The sequence below is a fragment of the Muscardinus avellanarius genome (assembly GCF_963383645.1).
Source record: "Muscardinus avellanarius genome assembly, chromosome: X".
In the NCBI taxonomy this organism is placed as follows: domain Eukaryota; kingdom Metazoa; phylum Chordata; class Mammalia; order Rodentia; family Gliridae; genus Muscardinus; species Muscardinus avellanarius.
Window position 1 is genome coordinate 3269434 of NC_137792.1, and position 19065 is coordinate 3288498.

General features: G+C 49.1%; 1 protein-coding gene across 2 annotated transcripts in view; it reads left to right on the plus strand.

Annotated features, from left to right (window-relative positions):
* TBL1X (transducin beta like 1 X-linked) overlaps positions 1 to 19065 on the plus strand; it is a gene marked incomplete at its 5' end in the record, with an annotated part of 53791 nt that overhangs the window by 17493 nt on the left and 17233 nt on the right. Inside the window, 6 exons of one of the 2 annotated variants that reach the window (XM_080718561.1) lie at positions 9076 to 9254; positions 14442 to 14739; positions 16885 to 17017; positions 17341 to 17482; positions 18406 to 18469; positions 18578 to 18675. In XM_080718561.1, coding sequence (XP_080574687.1) covers positions 9076 to 9254; positions 14442 to 14739; positions 16885 to 17017; positions 17341 to 17482; positions 18406 to 18469; positions 18578 to 18675 — 914 coding nt within the window. The remainder of the gene's footprint in view (positions 1 to 9075; positions 9255 to 14441; positions 14740 to 16884; positions 17018 to 17340; positions 17483 to 18405; positions 18470 to 18577; positions 18676 to 19065) is intronic. The other variant, XM_080718562.1, reaches the window with a different exon arrangement.

A 19065-nucleotide genomic window follows, 5' to 3' on the forward strand; every position in this document is an offset into this window, starting at 1 on the left:
GTCCACATACTTTTCCCATGAAGGAGCAGATAGTAAACATCTTCTGGGCATGGGCTGGACATAATGGCACACCCTTGTAATCCTAGCATTTGGGAGGCTGAGACAGGGGGATCGCAGGTTTGCGACCAGCCTCAGCTACTTTCTGAGGCCCTTCGTCACTTAGTGAGACCCTATTTCAAAATAAAGACTAAAAATGTAGGACTCGGGGTGTAGCTCGGCTGTAGAATGCTCTGTTTCCAAATTAAAGAAAGAATGGAGTGACTGGGGTGTAGCTTGGAGGTAGAATGCTCCTGGGTTCAATCCCTAGTACCAAAAGCAAAGGATCTTGTGCTTTGTAACGTGTGGTCTCTGTTGCATTGAAGGGCAGATAGGTAATCAACTCAGGAGTGGTTCTGGCTTCGTCCCAGTAGAACTTGACCTAGAATAACCAAGCAACGGGCCAGCCTCTGCCCCCGGGCCTTGGTTGGCCAGCCTCTGCCCGAGACAACTCAGAAATAGACACACTGTGCCTGTGGGCTTGGGGGAGCTGTCGGCATCCTAGGTCTGGAAGTCTCAGCGCTTAGCAAAAACCCTGCTCCTATCACCACCCGTCTACAGGTGCACTCGGTACTTGCTGCAGCCAGAGAGGCAAAATCTGGGCCCCATGGCTGCCTGCGAAGGAAATGCCTGCTTTTATCTGCTGAATCAGCATTAAGGAACAGTGTTAGTTGGGCATAAAGGTTCACGGGATGGCCCCAGCAGTTTGCAAAGCTGTGAAAGGTTATAGTGTAGCAAGCGGTGTATTTGTTTTGTTTTGAGTGCATTTTTATTACCTAGGCTGGAGAGATACATTTGTGTACAGACTTTTGTTTTTCACCTGTGATACTGTAGCTAGCACCTTTCACTGCAAACAGATGGAACTTTACTTTCAAAGATCTGAGCATCCTTAGCCAGGCGTGGTGGCCGCGCTTGTGATCCCAGTGCTTGGGAGGCTGAGACAGGAGTATCTGGGTTTGGGGTCAGCCTCAGCTGCTTAGTGAGGCCCTCCCCAACTCAGTGAGACCCTGTTTCAAAATAAAGAATCAAAAATAGGGCTGGGGGGATAGCTTGGAGGTAGAATGCCCCAGGGTTTCATCCCAAGTACCACAAAACAACAACAAAAAAATCTGAGCATCCTTTTATTTTATTTTATTTTTTTATGATCCTGGGGTTCCTGGAAACCCTTCTACCTCTGGGCTATACTCCCAGACCTTTTTTTTTTGGGGGGGGGAACAGGGTCTCTTAAGCCAGAGAGGCTGACTTCACACCAGCGCGATCCTCCTGTCTCCACCTCCCAAGCGCAGGGATTACAAGCGTGCGCCACAACGCCCGGCTTGAGCGTTATTTTTAAAATATGATATTTGCCGGGCGTGGTGGCGCACGCTTGTAATCCCTGCGCTTGGGAGGCAGAGACAGGAGGATCGCGCAGGTTCGAAGCCAGCCGCGCGCGCTGGTTTAGGAGACCCTGTTTCCAAAATGAAAATGTAAAAAATAGGTCTGGGAGTGTAGCCCGGATGTAGAAGGGCTTCCAGGAACCCCAGTACCACCAAAAAAAAAAAAAAATATGATATTTATAGCCATTGCTTATACCTGTCAGTACTTGGGAGGCTGAGACAGGAGAGTTGTAGGTTCCTGACCAGCCTCAGCAACTTAATGACACCCTGAGCAACTTAGACCCTGTTTCAAAATAAAAAAGGCTGAACATGTTGGTGCCTGCTGGTAATACTTGGGAAGCTGGAGACAGGAAGATTGCAGGTTCGCAGCCAGCCTCAGCAACCTAGCGACCCTCTTTCAAAATAAAAAATTGTCCAGGCATGATGGCTCACACTTAAAATCCCAGCATTTGGAAGGCTGAGACCAGAGGATCACAGTTTGCGGACAGCCTCAGCTACTTAGTGAGACCCTCCACAACTTAGTGAGACCCTGTTTCAAAATAAAATAAAAAATAGGCAGGGGGGCGGGCGTGGTGGCACACGCTTGTAATCCCTGGGTTTGGGAGGCTGATACAGGAGGATCCTGCAGGTTGGAAGCCAGCCTCCATTGGCTTAAAAGACCCTGTTTCAAAATAAAATATATATATAAAAAAATAGGTCCGGGATTGTAGCCCAGAGGTAGAAGGCCCCTGCGTTCTATCCCCAGTACCAATAAATAAATAAATAAATAAATAAATAAATAAATAAATAAATAAATGGCAGGGTGTGTAGCTCAGGTTGAATGCCCTGGGTTCCATTCCCAGGCTCACACAAAAAGTTAATTAATTAAAAATAAATGAGGAGCCAGGTGGTTGTGCACACTTGTAATCCCTGCGCTTGGGAGGCGGAGACAGAAGGATCGTCAGCCACGCTGGCTTAAGAGACCCTGTTTCCAAATAAAAATATAAAAGTGGGTCTGGGAGTATAGCCCAGAGGTAGAAGGGTTTCCAGGAACCCCAGTACCATCAAAATATTTTAAAAAATAAATGGGGGGAGGTGTAGCTCAGAGGTCGAATGACCCTGAATTAAATCCCCAGTACCAAAAAGGAGAGTTGGGTAGGATGGCCGGAGCTAGTGTAGTCCCAGTACTTGGGAGGCTGAGGTTACTTTTTCATATTGCTTTATTTGATAAAGATAAGCTGCATCCGTTCTGTGTTCATTATAACGAGGCGATGGAGGAGGAGCAGGGTGCACTGAGGAGAGAGTGGGAAGAGAGGAAAGTCATTAGACCTCTTGGTGCACACCTGCAATCCCAGGACTTGGGAGGCTGAGACACGAGGATGGCGGGTTGGTGGCCAGGCTCAGCTACTTAGCAAAGAGACCCTGTTTCCAAATAAAAAATAAAAAGGGCTGAGGTTCAGAGGTGGAGTGCTCCCTGGGTTTGGTTTCTAGTACCAGGGAGGGAGGGAGGGAGAGATTGGCAGGCAGGCAGGCAGGCATTTTTAGACTAAGGATGCTCAAACAGCCTTAGGTGTGCTTGGCGGAGCGACACTGCCACCTGGTGGTTGTTCAGGTTACGGCAGCAGCAGCAGCCTGCTCCTGGGCTCAGGAACAGAAAGGCCAAGAATGTGGATACTGATGGAAGCCCCGGTCTTCTGCTGCCCCCTGTCGGCTGATTGAGGCCGAGCAGAAGGAAACGCAAACCAGGCCAGGTGGACAGGCCCCTCTTCCTGCAGTAAGCAGGTCTGAGCCTGCGAACTGGCCTGCTGCCACAAAAAGTAGACTGGACCTATCAGCCCAGAAATTAAGATTGCACGCTTTTTTAGCTGGGCGTTTTTAGCTTGGGCGCAGTGACGCACGCTTGGAATCCATGCGCTTGGGAGGCTGAGACAGGAGGATCATGCAGGTTTGAAGCCAGACTCAGTTACTCAGTTACTCAGTGAGGTTCTCAGCAACTTAGTGAGACCCTGTTTCCAAGTAAAGTATAAAATACGTCAGGGGGCCGGGCGTGGTGGCGCAGGCTTGTAATCCCCGCGCTTGGGAGGTGGAGACAGGAGGATCGCGCTGGTTCCGAGCCAGCCCCGCTGGCTTAAGAGACCCCGTTTCCAAATAAAAAATATAAAATAGGTCTGGGAGTGTATCCCGGAGATAGAAGGGCTTTCAGGAACCCCAGTACACCACACACACACACACACACACACACACACACACACACACACATCTGGGAGTATAGCCCCGAGGTAAAAAAGCCCCTGAGTTACACCCTCAGTACCACCAAAAAAAGAAAAGATTGCACGCTTTCAGAACCTTTGCTTCCTGGTCACTGTGAAGATTCAGTCACAGGGCAGGAATCCCTTCAGCCCCAGCCCAACTGTGCCCAGGCAGCTGGCCCCAAGCACTCTGCCAGGCCTCTACCTCCTGAGAATTCGGAGCTCCTGTGCAGCCCCAGGTCATAAGCAAGGTGTTCCAGCCCAACAGGAAGGGCTGCGGCCTTGATGGTGCACGCCTGGCAGTCCAGTACTTAGGAGGCCAGGACAGGAGGATCGCAGGTTCTAAGACAGCCTCAGCACCTGAGCAGGACTCTGCTTCCAAATAAATAATAAAGAGGGCTGGGGGTGTAGCTCGGTGCTAGAGTGCCCCTGGGTTTAATCCCAGCACCATGAAGAAAAGACAAGAAAAAGAAAATGCTGGTCACGGCCAAGACATCTTGGGAGGGGTTCAACTCCCTCTCCCTGAGGAGGGGCTGCCGAATGTTCTGGGGCCCCTACCCGGTGCACTCTGTTCTGCCCTGTGCCCTTCTTTTCTTGAAACAGACACTACCCATAAGACTGAGCTATTGAGCCGGGCGTGGTGGCACACACTTGTCATCCCAGCATTTGGGAGGCTGAGACAGGAGGATCTGGGTTCGCGGCCAGCCTCAGATACTTAGCGAGGCCCTCTGCAACTCAGTGAGACCTGGTTTCAAAATAAAGAATAAAAAATAGGGCTGGCAATGTAGCTCAGAGGTCAGATGCCCCTGGGTTCCATCCCCAGACTCGCAAAAAAAAAAAAAAAAAAAGAAAAAGAAAAGAAATGGGGCTGGGGATGTCACTCAGAGGTAGAATGCCCCTGGGTTCTGTCCCCAGTACTGGGGTGGGGGAGGGAAAAGAAAAAAAGACTGAGTTCTTGTTTTGTAACATTTTTATTCAAGTATTGTCCTCCAAAGCTTATCTGAAAAGTCGGTGAATTTTCAAGTGTTTCCTTTATCAGCAGCTTAGGAAGGCTGTAAAAGATGTCTTGGGGGAAGAGGGTCAACAGAGAACTAAGGGTGTTTCTGAGCGGCTGAGCGCTTGCTCACTTTCATCCCAGTACTGCAGAAAGACATCCAGGGAGGAAGAAAGGAAGGAAGGAAGGGAGGGAGGGAGGGAGGGAGGGAGGAAAATGAAATTCCTAATTTTCTGTTCATGCCACACGGATACGCCCAGAACCTCTTTCCCTTAGGGACAGAACCTCTTTCCCTTAGTGAGTTCAGCTATGGGGTTCATCTGTCCCCATGAGTGCTCCAAGCCGGGCATTGCGGTCTGGTTAGCTTCACTGAAGAAAAGCACTTGTTAAGCCGGGCGCTGTGGCGCACGCTTGTAATCCCCGCGCTTGGGAGGCTGAGATAGGAGGATCGCGCAGGTTCGAAGCCAGCCTCAGCTACTTAGTGAGGCTCTCAGCAACTTAGTGAGCCCCTGTTTCCAAATAAAGTATAAAATAGGTCTGGGAGTGTAGCCTAGAGGTAGAAAGCCCCTGGGTTCACCCCCAGTACTACCAAAAAAGAGAAGAAGGAGAAGGAGAAGGAGAAAAAGAAAGAAAGAAAGGAAGAAAGAAAGAAAGAAAGAAAGAAAGAAAGAAAGAAAGCACCTTGTGTGTATTGCAGCTAAGGACACAGACTTTAGGCTGAGCTTTTGCAAAGAGAAATTTGAACAGGGATTCAAACAGGCTTTGGTGGAAGCCTGGAGTTGAATTTCTGGACCAGAAACATCCAGCCATTTACTGATGCTCTCACCTGGGCAGGTGGTGCGTGCTTGGAATTCCAGTGCTTGGGTGGCTGAGACAGGAGGATCGCAGGCTCACACACCCAGACCCAGCAACTTAGCAAGAACCTATTTCAAAACAAAAAAATAAAATATGCCTGGGGGTGTGGCTTGGAGGCAGAGAGAGAGAGAGAGGTAGGTGGATGGATGGGTGGATGGATGGATGGATGGATGATGGATATCTAATCTTGTTGAATGGATAATCTGGATGGATGAATATCTAATCATGGATGGATGGGTAGATGGATGAATGGATGGATGGATGATGGATATATAATCTTGTTGGATGGATAATCTGGATGGATGGATGGATACCTAATCTTGGATAGATGGATGGATGGATGGATGGACCTAATCTTGGATAGATAGATGGATGGATGGATGGATGGATGGACCTAATCTTGGATAGACAGATGGATGGATGGATGGATGATGGATATATAATCTTGCTGGATGGATAATATGGATGGATGGATTGGCAGGTGAATAATCTTGATGGGTGGATATTCTAGATAGGTGGATGGATGGATAAATCTGGACTTAGGATGCTTCAACAAAGGACTTTTCAACTTCATGTGATGGTGCCAAAGTGGTAGGGATTCAGTAGAAACCTTACTTTGAATTTTGGACTCGGATCTCTTCCTACTAGCTGTAGGCAGATTCTGTGGGACAGCCAGAGCTACAGCTCCCAGTCGGCCAAGGCTGAGACCAGAGGGACTCCAGATAATGGAGGGGAAACCTCAGCAAAGCTGAAATGGAAGGGTAAAAGACGAAGGAGGATCGCGGTTCACAGACAGCCTCAGCTACTTAGTGAGGCCCCCTGCAACTCAGTGAGACCCTGTTTCAAAATAAAGAATAAAAAATAGGGCGTGGTGGCGCACGCTTGTAATCCCCGCGCTTGGGAGGCGGAGACAGGAGGATCGCGCTGGTTCGGAGCCAGCCTCGCTGGCTTATGAGACCCTGTTTCCAAATAAAAAAGTTAAAAAATAGGTCTGGGAGTGTAGCCCGTGGGAGTGTATCCCGGAGGTAGAAGGGCTTCCAGGAACCCCAGTACCACACACACACACACACACACACACACACACACAATAATCAAACAAAATAAAGAATAAAAAAAGTAGGGCAGGGGTTATAGCTTGGAGGTTGAACGTCCCTGGGTTCCATCCCCAGACCCGCAAAAAAAAAAAAAAAAGAAGAAGAAAGGGTGGACCCCACCTTCTTTTTATGGTACTGGGGATTGTACCCAGGGGCATTCTACCTCTGAGCCTACACCCCCAGCCCTTTAATTTTTTTTTAGTTTGAAACAGAGACTGGCCTCGAACCTGCAATCCTCCTGTGTCAACCTTCCGAGTGTTGGGATTACAAGTGTGTGCCAGTACACCCAACTTGTACCACTGCCGCGCCGGACCATGGGCTGCGGACCAAGCCCTTATTCAGCACAGGGGGCTTTGGAGGTTGTTCTAGACTGTAGCAACAGCTGCGTGTACATGAGATGCTTCAGCATCTTACTGCAAAATAGCCTTTATTTATTTATTTATTTATTTATTTATTTATTTATTTATTTGGTGGTACTGGGGGTGGAACCCAGAGGCTTTCTACCTCCGGGCTATACTCCGAGACCTTTTTTATATTTTATTTGGAAACAGGGTCTCACTAAGTTGCTGAGAGCCTCACTAAGTAGCAGAGGCTGGCTTCGAACCCGTGTCATCCTCCTGTCTCAGCCTCCCAAGCGCGGGGATTACAAGCGTGCGCCGCCACGCCCAGCTTTACTTATTTATTTTGTAGTACTGGGGACTGAACCCAGGGGCATTCTACCTCCAGGCTACATCCCAGCTCTATTTATATTTTATTCTTTTTATTTATTTATTTATTTATTTATTTATTTATTTATTTATTTTGTGTACTGGGGATGGAATCCTTCTACCTCTGGGCTACACTCGCAGACCTATTTTTTATATTTTTATTTGGAAACAGGGTCTCTTAAGCCAGCAAGGCTGGCTTCGAACCTGCACGGTCCTCTTGTCTCTGCCTCCCAAGCGCAGGGATTACAAGCGTGCGCCACCACGCCCGGCTATGCTTTATCTTGAAACAGGGTCTCACTGAGTTGCAGAGGGCCTTGCTAAGTAGCTGAGGCTGTCCTCGAACCTCAGTTCTCTTGTCTCAGCCTCCCAAATGCTGGGATTACAAGTGTGCACCACCACACCGGGCTAGGTTCCCAACCACAGACTGCAATGGAAGTGTTTGGAAAACATTTAATGTACGCTGTGCTTGGCTGTGGTGTTGGTATATATATATATATATATAATATAATTTTTTTTTTTTTTTTTTTTTTTAGGTATTGGGGATGGAACCCAGGGGCATTCTACCTCCGAGCTACACCCCCAGCCCTATTTTTTATTCTTTATTTTGAAACAGTGTCTCAGTGAGTTGCAAAGGGCCTAAGTAGCTGAGGCTGGCCATGAACCTCTATCCTCCTGTCTCAGCCTCCCGAATGCTGGGATGACAAGCGTGCAGTGCACCACCACCCCCAGCTTAGTAGCTAGGTATAGTAAATGCATTTTCAAGCCAGGCATGGTGGTGCACACCTGTAATCCCCATACTCGGGAGGCTGAGACAGGAGGATCGCAGCTTCGGGGATAGCCTCAGCAATTAATAACACCCTCAGCAACTAATCAAGACCTGGTTGCAAACTGAAAAGGTCTGAGGTGTAACTCAGAGTGAGAATGTCCCCGGGTTCAATGCCCAGTGCCAAAATAATAAGCAAATACATACGTAAATAAATCAAGCTGGGTGTGGTGGCACATGCTTGTTATCCCAGCATTTGGGAGGCTGAGACAGGAGGATCGTGGTTCACAAACAGCCTCAGCTACTTATGAGGCCCTCTGCAATTTAGTGAGGCCTTGTTTCAAAATAAAGAATAAGCTGGTATGGTGGCGCACACTTGTAATCTCAGCATTTGGGAGGCTGAGACAGGAGGATCACTGTTCGTGGCCAACCTCAGCTACTTAGTGGGGCCCTTTGCAACTCGGTGAGACCTGCTTGAAAATAAAGAATAAAAAATACGACTGGGGGTGTGCTGGGCGTGGTGGCGCACGCTTGTAATCCCCGCATTGGGAGGCTGAGACAGGAGGATCGCGCAGGTTCGAAGCCAGCCTCTCTGGCTTAAGAGACCCTGTTTCCAAATAAAAAAAAATATATATATATAAAATAGGTCTGGGAGTATAGCCCGGAGGTAGAAGGGGTCCATTCCTAGTACCACCAAAAAATAAAAAAATAGGACTGGGGGTGTAGCTCGGAGGTGAATGCCCCTGGGTTCCATCCCCAGTACTGCAAAAGAAAACCATAAATACATAAATCAGTGCACCATCGACTTCCTGTGGGTCTATAAGGACATAACCCGTTGTTAGTGACGGCCCAGCGAGGAGGCAGAAGAGGTTCCCCGTGACGACCGTGTCCTCCCTCCAGCATGGTCTCCCGTGGTCTTGCCTCCTCCCCGCCTCCCCGGTGCGGTCAGGAGCGTCCGCCTCCATGTCGCCATGGCCCTGAGCCCTTCGGGAGCCCCGGGCCCTCTCCCACCCGGCCCCGCGCGGCCTTCACGCCTCGGCTTCCTTCCCCTGCAGGTTTTTCCCACTCAGCCTTCACTTTCGGGATCGAGAGCCACATTAGCCAGTCCAACATCAACGGGACGCTCGTGCCGCCGGCCGCCCTCATCTCCATCCTCCAGAAGGGCCTGCAGTATGTGGAGGCCGAAATCAGCATCAACGAGGTAGGTGGCCGGGCAGCCCGCCAGCGCCCGCCTCACCAGCCCAGGCAGCGCGGCCCGGCCTGATCTTTGCTACTTTTTTTTTTTTTTTTTACTGGGGATGGAATATAGGCATTCTACCTCCAAGCTATACCCCCTATTTTTTTAAATTCTTTTTTTTTTTTTTTTTTTCTGGTGGTACTGGGGGTGGAACCCAGAGGCTTTCTACCTCCGGGCTGTACTCCCAGACCTATTTTATATTTTATTTGGAAACAGGGTCTCACTAAATTGCTGAGAGCCTCACTCAGTAGCTGAGGCTGGCTTCGAACCTGTGCGATCCTCCTGTCTCAGCCTCCCAAGTACTGGGATGACAAGCGTGCACCACCACGCCCGGCTTATTCTTTCTTTTGATACAGGGTCTCACTGAGCTGCAAGGGGCCTCAAGTAGCTGAGGCTGGCCGCGAACCACGATCCTCCTGTGTCAGCCTCCCGAAAGCTGGGATTACAGTGTACCCCACCACGCTTGGCGATTTTCCAATTTCTGTTGAAATTTTTTGCAAGTAGGCAGTGATAATTGTGGTCATACATCAGTACCCAGCTTTTTTTTTGCTGTGTGTGTGTGTGTGCGCGCGCGCGCACGCACGCACGTGCTGGAGATGGAACCCAGGGGCATTCTACCTCCAAGCTACATACCCAGCTCTATTTTGTATTCTTTGTTTTTTTTTTTGTTTTGGTGTGTGTGTGTGTGTGTGTGTGTGTGTGTGTGTGTGTGTGTGTTACTGGAGGTGGGACCCAGGGGCTTTCTACCCCAGACCTATTTTATATTTTGTTTAGAAACAGGGTCTCACTAAGTTGTCAAGAGCCTCACTAAGTAGCTGAGGCTGGCTTCGAACCTGTGTGATCCTCCTGTCTCAGCCTCCCAAATGCTGGGATTACTAATATGCACCACCACACCCAGTATATTTCTTTTTTCTTTCTCTTTCTTTTTTTTCTTTACTGAAGATTTTTCTAAGTACCTGGGATGCTACGACAGGAGGATCACAGTTTTGTGACCAGTTGCAGCAATGAGTGAGGCCCTCCGCAACTTAGCAAGACCCTGTTTCAAAATAAAATAGGGCCAGGGGTGTAGCCCAGCAGTAGAATGGCCCTGGGTTCAACTTCCAGCACCAAAAAAAAAAAAAAAAAAATTGAACCCAGGGTGTTCCACATTCAAACTCCACCACCGCTCCCTTTTTATTATTTTGACTCAGGGTCGCACCAAGCTGATGAATCTCACTGCATTTTGAGGCGGGCCTTGAACCTCCCAAGTTCTGGCATTACAGGAGTGCACATTTGTAATCTAAGGTCTTGGGAGGGTCACAGGTTCAAGGTCAGCCTCAGCAACTTGGTGAACCCTGTTTCAAAATAAAAAATAATGATCTGAGCGGGCGTGGTGGCGCACGCTTGTATCCCCGCGCTTGGGAGGCTGAGACAGGAATATCACGCAGGTTTGAAGCCAGCCTCGGCAACTGAGTGAGGCTCTTTGGAACTTCAAGAGACCCTCTTTCCAAATAAAATATAAAATGGGTCTGGGAGTATAGCCTGGAGATAGAAAGCCCCTGATTTCTATTTCCAATAACACACACACACACACACACACACACACACACACACACACACACACACACGCTGGCTCTGGCTATGGTGGTACATGCCTAATGCTTATAATCTTTGTATTTAGGAGGCTGAGACAGAAGGATCGCAGGTTCAAAGCCAGCCTGGGCACCTTAATGAGGCTCTCAGCAACCTAGTGAGACCCTGTTTTCTAATAAGAAATAAAATGGGACCAGGAGCGTGGAGATAGGATACCTCTAGGTTCAATGTTCAGTACCAAAATAAATAAATAAATAAAATAAAAATAAAGCCGGGTGTGATGGCGCACGCTTGTAATCCCAGCATTGGGAGGCTGAGACAGGAGGATCGCAGTTCTTGGACAGCCTCAGCTACTTAGTGAGGCCCTTTGAAAATCAGTGAGACCCTATTTATTTCAAAATAAAGAATAAAAAATTGGGCTGGAGGTATCGCTCAGAGGCAGAATGTCCCTGGGTTCCATCCCCAGCACTGAAAATAAATAAAAAAGAAATAGAAATACAAAAGAAGGCTGGGGTGTAGCTCAGAGGTAAAATGCTCCCAAGTACCACCAAAGAAAGAAAGAAAGAAAGAAAGAAAGAAAGAAAGAAAGAAAGAAAGAAAGAAAGAAAGAAAGAAAGACAGACTATAACCAGAAATCAGCTGGGGTAGTTTTTCTTTAGCTACTTTTCTGCTAACTCTTGTGTCTTGATTCTTTCTCATTTCCTGGGTAATTCAAGTTCAGAGAATATAAAATGTCTTTGCACACCCATTAGACACAGCTCAGAAAGAGTTTTATGTGACTTGATTTTTTTTTTTTGGGGGGTGGTCCTGGGGTTCCTGGAAGCCCTTCTATCTCCAGGCTACACTCCCAGACCTATTTTATATTTTTTGCGAGGCTGGCTCGGAACCAGCGCGATCCTCCTGTCTCCGCTTCCCAAGCTCGGGGATTACAAGCGTGCGCCACCGCGCCCGGCGTGACTTGATTATTTGGAAGAACTTCTTGTGTGTGTGTGTGTGTGTGTGTGTGTGTGTGTGTGTGTGTGTGTGTATGAAGTTTTTTTTCCATGGTAGATGGGAACCCAAGAAACGAAGAATGTTCAGAAAAGACATGAATCAGCCAGGTGTGGTGGCAGATCCCACACTTGGGAGGATGAGACAGGAGAATTGCAGGTTGGAGACCAGCCCCAGCAACTCAGTGAGACCCTGTTTCAAAATAAAGAATAAAAAATAGGAGCCGGGCGTGGTGGCGCACGCTTCTAATCCCAGCATTTGAGAGGCCGAGACGGGAGGATCTGGTTCGCTGACAGCCTCAGCTACTTAGTGAGGCCCTCTGCAACTCAGTGAGACCCTGTTTCAAAATAAAGAATAAAAAATAGGGCTGGGGACGTGGCTCGGAGGTTTGAATGCCCCTGGTTTCCATCCCCAGTACTGCCAAAAAAAAGAGAAAAAAAATAGGGCTGGGCATATAGCTTGGAGAAAGAATGCCCCTGGGTTCAATCCCCAGTACCACAAATGACTAAGTAAGTAAATAAATACTAAAAAGGGAGAGGGCGCTGGGAGCGTAGCTCAGAGTTGGAAGGGCTTGGCTTCTATCCCCAGTGCCCCAAAAAAGGAAGAGAGAAAGCACAAATCATAACCAAGTTTGTTATTGATTGCATCATGGCAATGTTTAAGGTCTATTTTGAACTCAGGAAGTCTGTTTCAAATAGTAACACGTACTTATTTTAAGCAGATACACAAATGTACCTGTAATCAAATTCCGAATGGTGTGGTCATCCCCCCCCCTTTTTTTTTTGCAGGTCTGGGGATGGAACCCAGGGGCATTTGACCTCTGAGCTATACCCCCTGCCCCTATTTTTTATTCTTTATTTTGAAACAGGGTCTCACTGAGTTGCAGAGGGCCTCACTAAGTAGCTGAGGCTGTCCGCAAACTGCGATCCTCCGGTCTCAGCCTCCCAAATGCTGGGATTACAAGCACACCCAGCTTGGTCATCTCTTAATGGTGCTGAATGCTGAGAAAGAGTTACTCCTCCTCGGTAGTGGCTGGTTATTTACAGAGACTTCATGCTGGTGCAGCATCCCAGCAGAGTTTCTTGGACTCAGCCCTCTGCATTGGCTGTTGGTTGACCCTGAACAGGACCTTCGGGTGCCAAGGATGCTGAGCCGCATGTCTGGCCTCCGCCCACTAGGTGGCGGTAGAAACCTCCACACCGCCCAGGTCTGACAATCAAAAATAATGCCAGTCGCCCTTATCTGCAATCCCAGTGCTTGGGAGGCTGAGACAGGATTGTAGGTTGGAAACCAGCCTCAGCAATTTAGAGAGGTTCTCAGCAATCTAGTGAGGTGCTGTTTCAAAACAAAACAAAAAAATGGGCTGGGGTCGTAGCTCAGAGGTAGGGTGTCTTTAAGCTCAGGCCCCATTACCACCCAAAAGAAAAATGAAAAGGCTCAAGACATTAAGAAATGCCACTTCCCAGGAGTGGGGGTAAATATACACCTTTGTTTTCTCTTTCTTTTTTTCCTTTTTTCTTTTTTTTTTTTTCGTACTGGGGATGGAACCCAGGCCATTCGACCCCCGAGCTACATCTCCAGCCCTATTTTTTATTCCTTATTTTGAAACAGGGTCTCACTGAGTTGCAAAGGGCCTCACCAAGTAGCAGAGGCTCGCCTCGAACCGCGATCCTCTGGTCTCAGCCTCCTAAATGCTGGGATTATAAGCGTGTGCCCCCACGCCCGGTCCTCGTACATTATTATTGACCATCTCTTAATTTGTGTCAGAAGTAGAAGTATCTACTAATTCTTTCTTCTCGAACCTTTTTTCTTTTTTTCTTCTTTTTTTGTGGTACTTGGGATAGAACTGAGGAGATTTTACCTTTGAGGTGTACCTCCAGCCCATTTTTATATTTTAGTTAGGGTTTCTTTGTTTATTTCTTGTGGCACTGGGGCTGGAACCCAGGGGCGTTTCTACCTCCGTGCTACACTCCCAGAGCTATTTTATATTTTATTTGGAAACAGGGTCTCACTAAGTTGTTGAGAGCCTCATTAAATATCAGAGGATGGCTTCGAACCTGTGCTATCCTCCTCTCTCAGCCTCCCAAGTACTAGGATTACAAACATGTGCCACCATGCCTGGCTCCATATTATATATATATATATATACACATTTTTTTTTTTTCGGGTCTGGGGATGGGACCCAGGGGCATTCGACCTCCGAGCTACAACCCCTTCCCTATTTTTTATTTTTTTATTTTGAAACAGGGTCTCACTGAGTTGCAGGGGGCCTCACTAAGTAGCTGAGGCTGTCCGCAAACCGCGATCCTCCTGTCTCAGCCTCCCGAATGCTGGGATGACAAGCGTGCGCCACCACGTCCAGCTCCATTTTTATATTTTGAATTAGGGTCTTGCGAGGTGGCTGAAAGTCTTTCTATGTGGCTGAGGTTGTCCTCGAACCTGCGACCCTCCTGTCTCAGCCTCCCAAATACTGGGATGACAGGCATGCGCCGCACCCCATCTTTCTTGCTCCTCCCTGGCGTGGGAGGCAGAGGCCACCAGGAGCCTCCTCCCCCAAGCTGACGCCTGGCCCTGGGCTTGCTTTCCCAGGATGGCACGGTGTTTGACGGCCGCCCCATAGAGTCCCTGTCCCTCATCGACGCTGTGATGCCCGACGTGGTGCAGACGCGACAGCAGGCGTTCCGGGAGAAGCTCGCCCAGCAGCAAGCCAGTGCAGCGGCGGCGGCGGCAGCGGCGGCGGCAGCAGCTGCAGCAGCTGCAGCAGCAGTGACGGCGACAGCCACGGCGACAGCAGCCGCCACGCCCCCGGCAGCCATGTCCCAGCAAAACCCACCAAAGAACGGAGAGGCCACGGTGAACGGGGAGGAGAACGGAGCGCACGCCATAAGTACGTGAGGCCCGGGGTCCGGGCCTCTTCCCATTTTCTTCTGCATGTGATGGGCTGGCTGGGTATTCCTTTATCTTGCTTTTTGGGGTTTGCTTACTCTGTGCAGGAGAGATTCACCCTTCTATTTTTCTCCCCAAATTCCTCCTGGGAGCAGTGGCATACACATGTAATCTCAGATTTGGGAGGCTGAGACAGAAGGATGGCACGGGTTCTAAACCAGCCTCAGCTACTTAGTGAGGCTTTCAGATGCTTTGTGAGACCCCATTTCCAAATAAAGTATAAAATAGGTCTGGAGTGTAGCCCAGAGGTAAAAAAAAATCCCTGGCTTCCATACCCAGTACCACGGGGGGGAAAAAAAAATCCTTAGACAGCCCAGGAGCCGTGGCACACACTTGTAATCTCAGTGTTTCTTTGGGAGGCTGAAACGGGAACATTGTAGATTTGAGGCCAGTCTCAGCAACTTAGCAAGGTCCCTCAGCAGCTTAGTGAAACTGTTTCAGAAAGAGAAAAATAAGCCAGGTGGGGTGGTGAACGCTCATAATCCCAGCATTTAGGAGACTGAAACAGAAGGAATACGGTTCGCTGACAGCCTCAGCCACTTAGCGAGGCCTTTTGCAACTCAGTGAGACCCTGTTTCAAAATAAAGAATAAGCTGGGTGTAGTGGCGCACACTTGTAATCCCCGCGCTTGGGAGGCTGAGACAGGAGGATCGCACAGGTTCGAAGCCAGCCTCAGCTACTGAGTGAGGCTCTCAGCAACTTAGTGAGACCCTGTTTCCAAATAAAATATAAAATAGGTCTGGGAGTGTAGCCCGGGTTAGAAAGCCCCTGGGTTCTACCCTAGTACCACACACGCACGCGCACGCGCACACACACACACAAACAATAAAAAATAGGGCTGGGGGTGGAGCTCAAAGGTAGAATGCACCTGGGTTCCATCCCCAGTGCCGCCCCCCAAAAAATAAATAAATAAAAGAGAGCTGGGCATGGTAGCCTACACTTGTAATCCCAGCACTGGGGGGGCTGAGACTGGAGGATCATGGTTCAAGGACAGCGCCAGCTTCTTAGGCCCTTTGCACCTCAGTGAGACCCTGTTTCAAAATAAAGAATAAAAAAATAGGGCAGGGGGTGTTGCTTGGAGGTCAAATCCCCCTGGGTTCTATTATCCCCAGACCCGCAAAAAAAAAGAAAAAAAAAAGTAAAATAAAAATTAAAAGGACTAGGGGTATAGCTCAGAGGTAGAGTGTCCTTGAGTTCAATCCCAGCAACAAAAAAGGAGAAAAATAAATTTAAAAAATTAAGCCAGGTATGGTGGTGCATGCCTGTAATCCATCCCAGTACTTGGGAGGCTGAGACAGGATCTCAGTTTCCTGGCCAGCTTCAGCAATTTGTAAGACCCTCTTTCCAAATAAGAAATAAAATAAGAGCTGGGGGTATAGCTCAGAAATAAAAGACCCCTGGTTCAATCCCCAGCAGCACCAAAATAAAAGGAAGTAATGAATTGAGAGCTCTACAGAAGCCACATGTAGTCAGTTGTCCGATGTGGTATTACTTTAGTACAAAAAACAAGGTCTTGGGCCAGGCGTGATGGCGCACGCTTGTAATCCCAGTATTTGGGAGGCTGAGACTGGAGGATCACAGTTCGAAGACAGCCTCAGCTACTTAGGCCCTTCGCAACTCAGTGAGAACTTGTTTTTTTGTTTTTTTGTTTTTTTATTTGGTGGTACTGGGCTTCCTGGAAGCCTTTCTACCTCTGGGCTACACTCCCAGACCTATTTTATATTTTATTTGGAAACAGGATCTCTTAAGCCAGCGCGGCTGGCTTCGAACCTGTGCGATCCTCCTGTCTCCGCCTCCCAAGTGCGGGGATGACAAGCATGCGCCACCACGCCCCGCAGAACTTGTTTAAAAAAAAAAAATTAAATGAATGAAAAGACTGTTTCTTCAAAAAGTAAAATGAGAAAAAAAAAAAAATAGGGCCAGGGCTAGCTTGGAGGTACAGTGCCCTTGGGTTCCATCCCCAGTACTGCAAAAAATTAAAAAACAAAAAAGCAAGCAAGGTCTTTGTCAGACGGAAGGAGTCGGGGATGCACCCATTTCTTTGGCGCTGATAACGCACACGGACTTGCGTGTTTCTTCCTGACAGATAATCACTCAAAACCAATGGAGATAGACGGGGACGTCGAGATCCCGCCCAGTAAAGCCACTGTCCTTCGGGGCCACGAGTCCGAGGTGTTCATTTGTGCCTGGAATCCTGTCAGCGACCTGCTGGCTTCTGGGTGAGGCCTTCAGGACGGGGGCGCTCCGGGCCCGGGGATGGAGGGGCGCTGGGCTCCGGGGCACGGCCGGGGAGGGGCAGGGACTTGGGGCTGTGTGAACCCCACGCCGCGGGCTGCCCCGCCTCACGTCTCCTAGAAACCATCATTCCAAGTCATTTTTTCAGTGGGTCGGGGTACAGTGGAATGATTTCTAAAATGAATAAATGCCAAGATAAGGAGGGGAACAGGGGGCCTCCTTATTATCAGGCTGGGGGCCTGAGAGCGAGTCCCCCAGCTCTGGTCCCGAGGCGGAGGCTGGACGCTCCTGGGCTTCCAATCTGCAGATCCGGGGACTCGACGGCCAGGATCTGGAACCTCAACGAGGAGACCAATGGGGGGTCCACGCAGCTGGTACTCAGACACTGTATACGCGAGGGGGGCCACGACGTCCCCAGCAACAAGGATGTCACCTCGCTGGACTGGAACGTAAGCGCTCCCTGCAGACACACACGCGGCCGGCTCGCTGGCGGGAGGTCCCATCTGGGGTGCCGGCCCTCCATTACCAAGAGCTCCGACCGAGCGGGGCTGGGAAGCCGTCCCTTCCCTTCCCGAGCTGGCGTGCATTAACCAGACGGGTTCCTTAATGAGCCTCCTGAGGGGAGCATGGGGGCTCATGGCTGTCATCTTAGAACTCACGAGGCTGAAACAGGAGGATCGCAGATTTGAAGCCGGCCTCAGCGACGGAGCGAGACGCTGTTTCAAAACAAAACGATAAAAAAGGGCTAGGGTAGCAGTTTGCACATAGTACACACCTGGGGCTCAGTCTTCACAAAAATAAAAATAAGAGCTGGGCGTGGTGGCGCACACTTGTAATCCCAGCATTTGGGAGGCCAAGACAGGAGGATCGCGGTTCGCAGACAGCCTCAGCTACTTAGCGAGGCCCTCTGCAACTCGGTGAGACCCGGTTTCAAAGTAAAGAATAAAAAATAGGGCTGGGGGTGGAGCTTGGAGGTAGAATACCTCTGGATTCCACCTCCAGTACCAATAAATAAATAAATAAATAAATAATAAAGCCGAGTGTGGTGGTGCACACTTGTAATCCCAGCATTCGGGAGGCTGAGACTGGAGGATCACAGTTCATTGCAGACAGCCTCTGCTACTTAGTGAGGCCCTTTGCAAATCAGTGGGACCCAGTTTCAAAATAAGGAATAAAAAATAGGGCTGGGGGTAGAGCTTGGAGGCGAATGCCCCTGGGTTCCACCCCCAATATTGCAAAAAAAAAAAATATATATATATATATATATATATATATGGCCCTGTACGGCGGGCAGCTAGACCGGGGAGCCTCAAGGTACCTCTGCTGGGGAGATGCCAAAATGTATGGATTCGTGTCTCTTTCTGGCCCCCAGAGCGATGGGACACTATTGGCCACAGGTTCCTATGATGGTTTTGCAAGAATCTGGACGGAAGATGGTAAGTCCTTCCTGCAGCGCGCGGGGCGGGTGAGGGGCTTCCACGGGAGTCGGTCCAGTGAGCAGACAGTGACTTTGAAGTCAACGCGTCTGTCTTTTCTCCAAACAGGTAACCTGGCCAGCACGTTGGGTCAGCACAAAGGCCCCATCTTTGCCTTGAAGTGGAACAAAAAGGGGCATTATATACTGAGCGCGGGTGTAGACAAAGTGAGTATCAACCGAACATAGGTTGCTCTGGTCTAGGGATGTAGTTTGCTTTATTTATTTACTTGTTTATTTGTTTGTTTTTGGTATTGGGGATTGAGCCCAGGGATTTTTTGTTTTGTTTTGTTTTTTGGTGGTACTGGGTTCCTGGAAGCCCTTCTACCTCTGGGCTACACTCGCAGACCTATTTTATATTTTTATTTGGAAACAGGGTCTCTTAAGCCAGCGAGGCTGGCTCCTAACCTGCGCGATCCTCCTGTCTCCGCCTCCCAAGCGCGGGGATGACAAGCGTGCCCACCGCGCACGGCGAGCCCAGGGGCATTTAATGCAGGGACATTTTGCCTTTGAGCTGCAGCCCCAGCCCTCTCTCCTTTCCTCTCTCCTCTCTCCTCT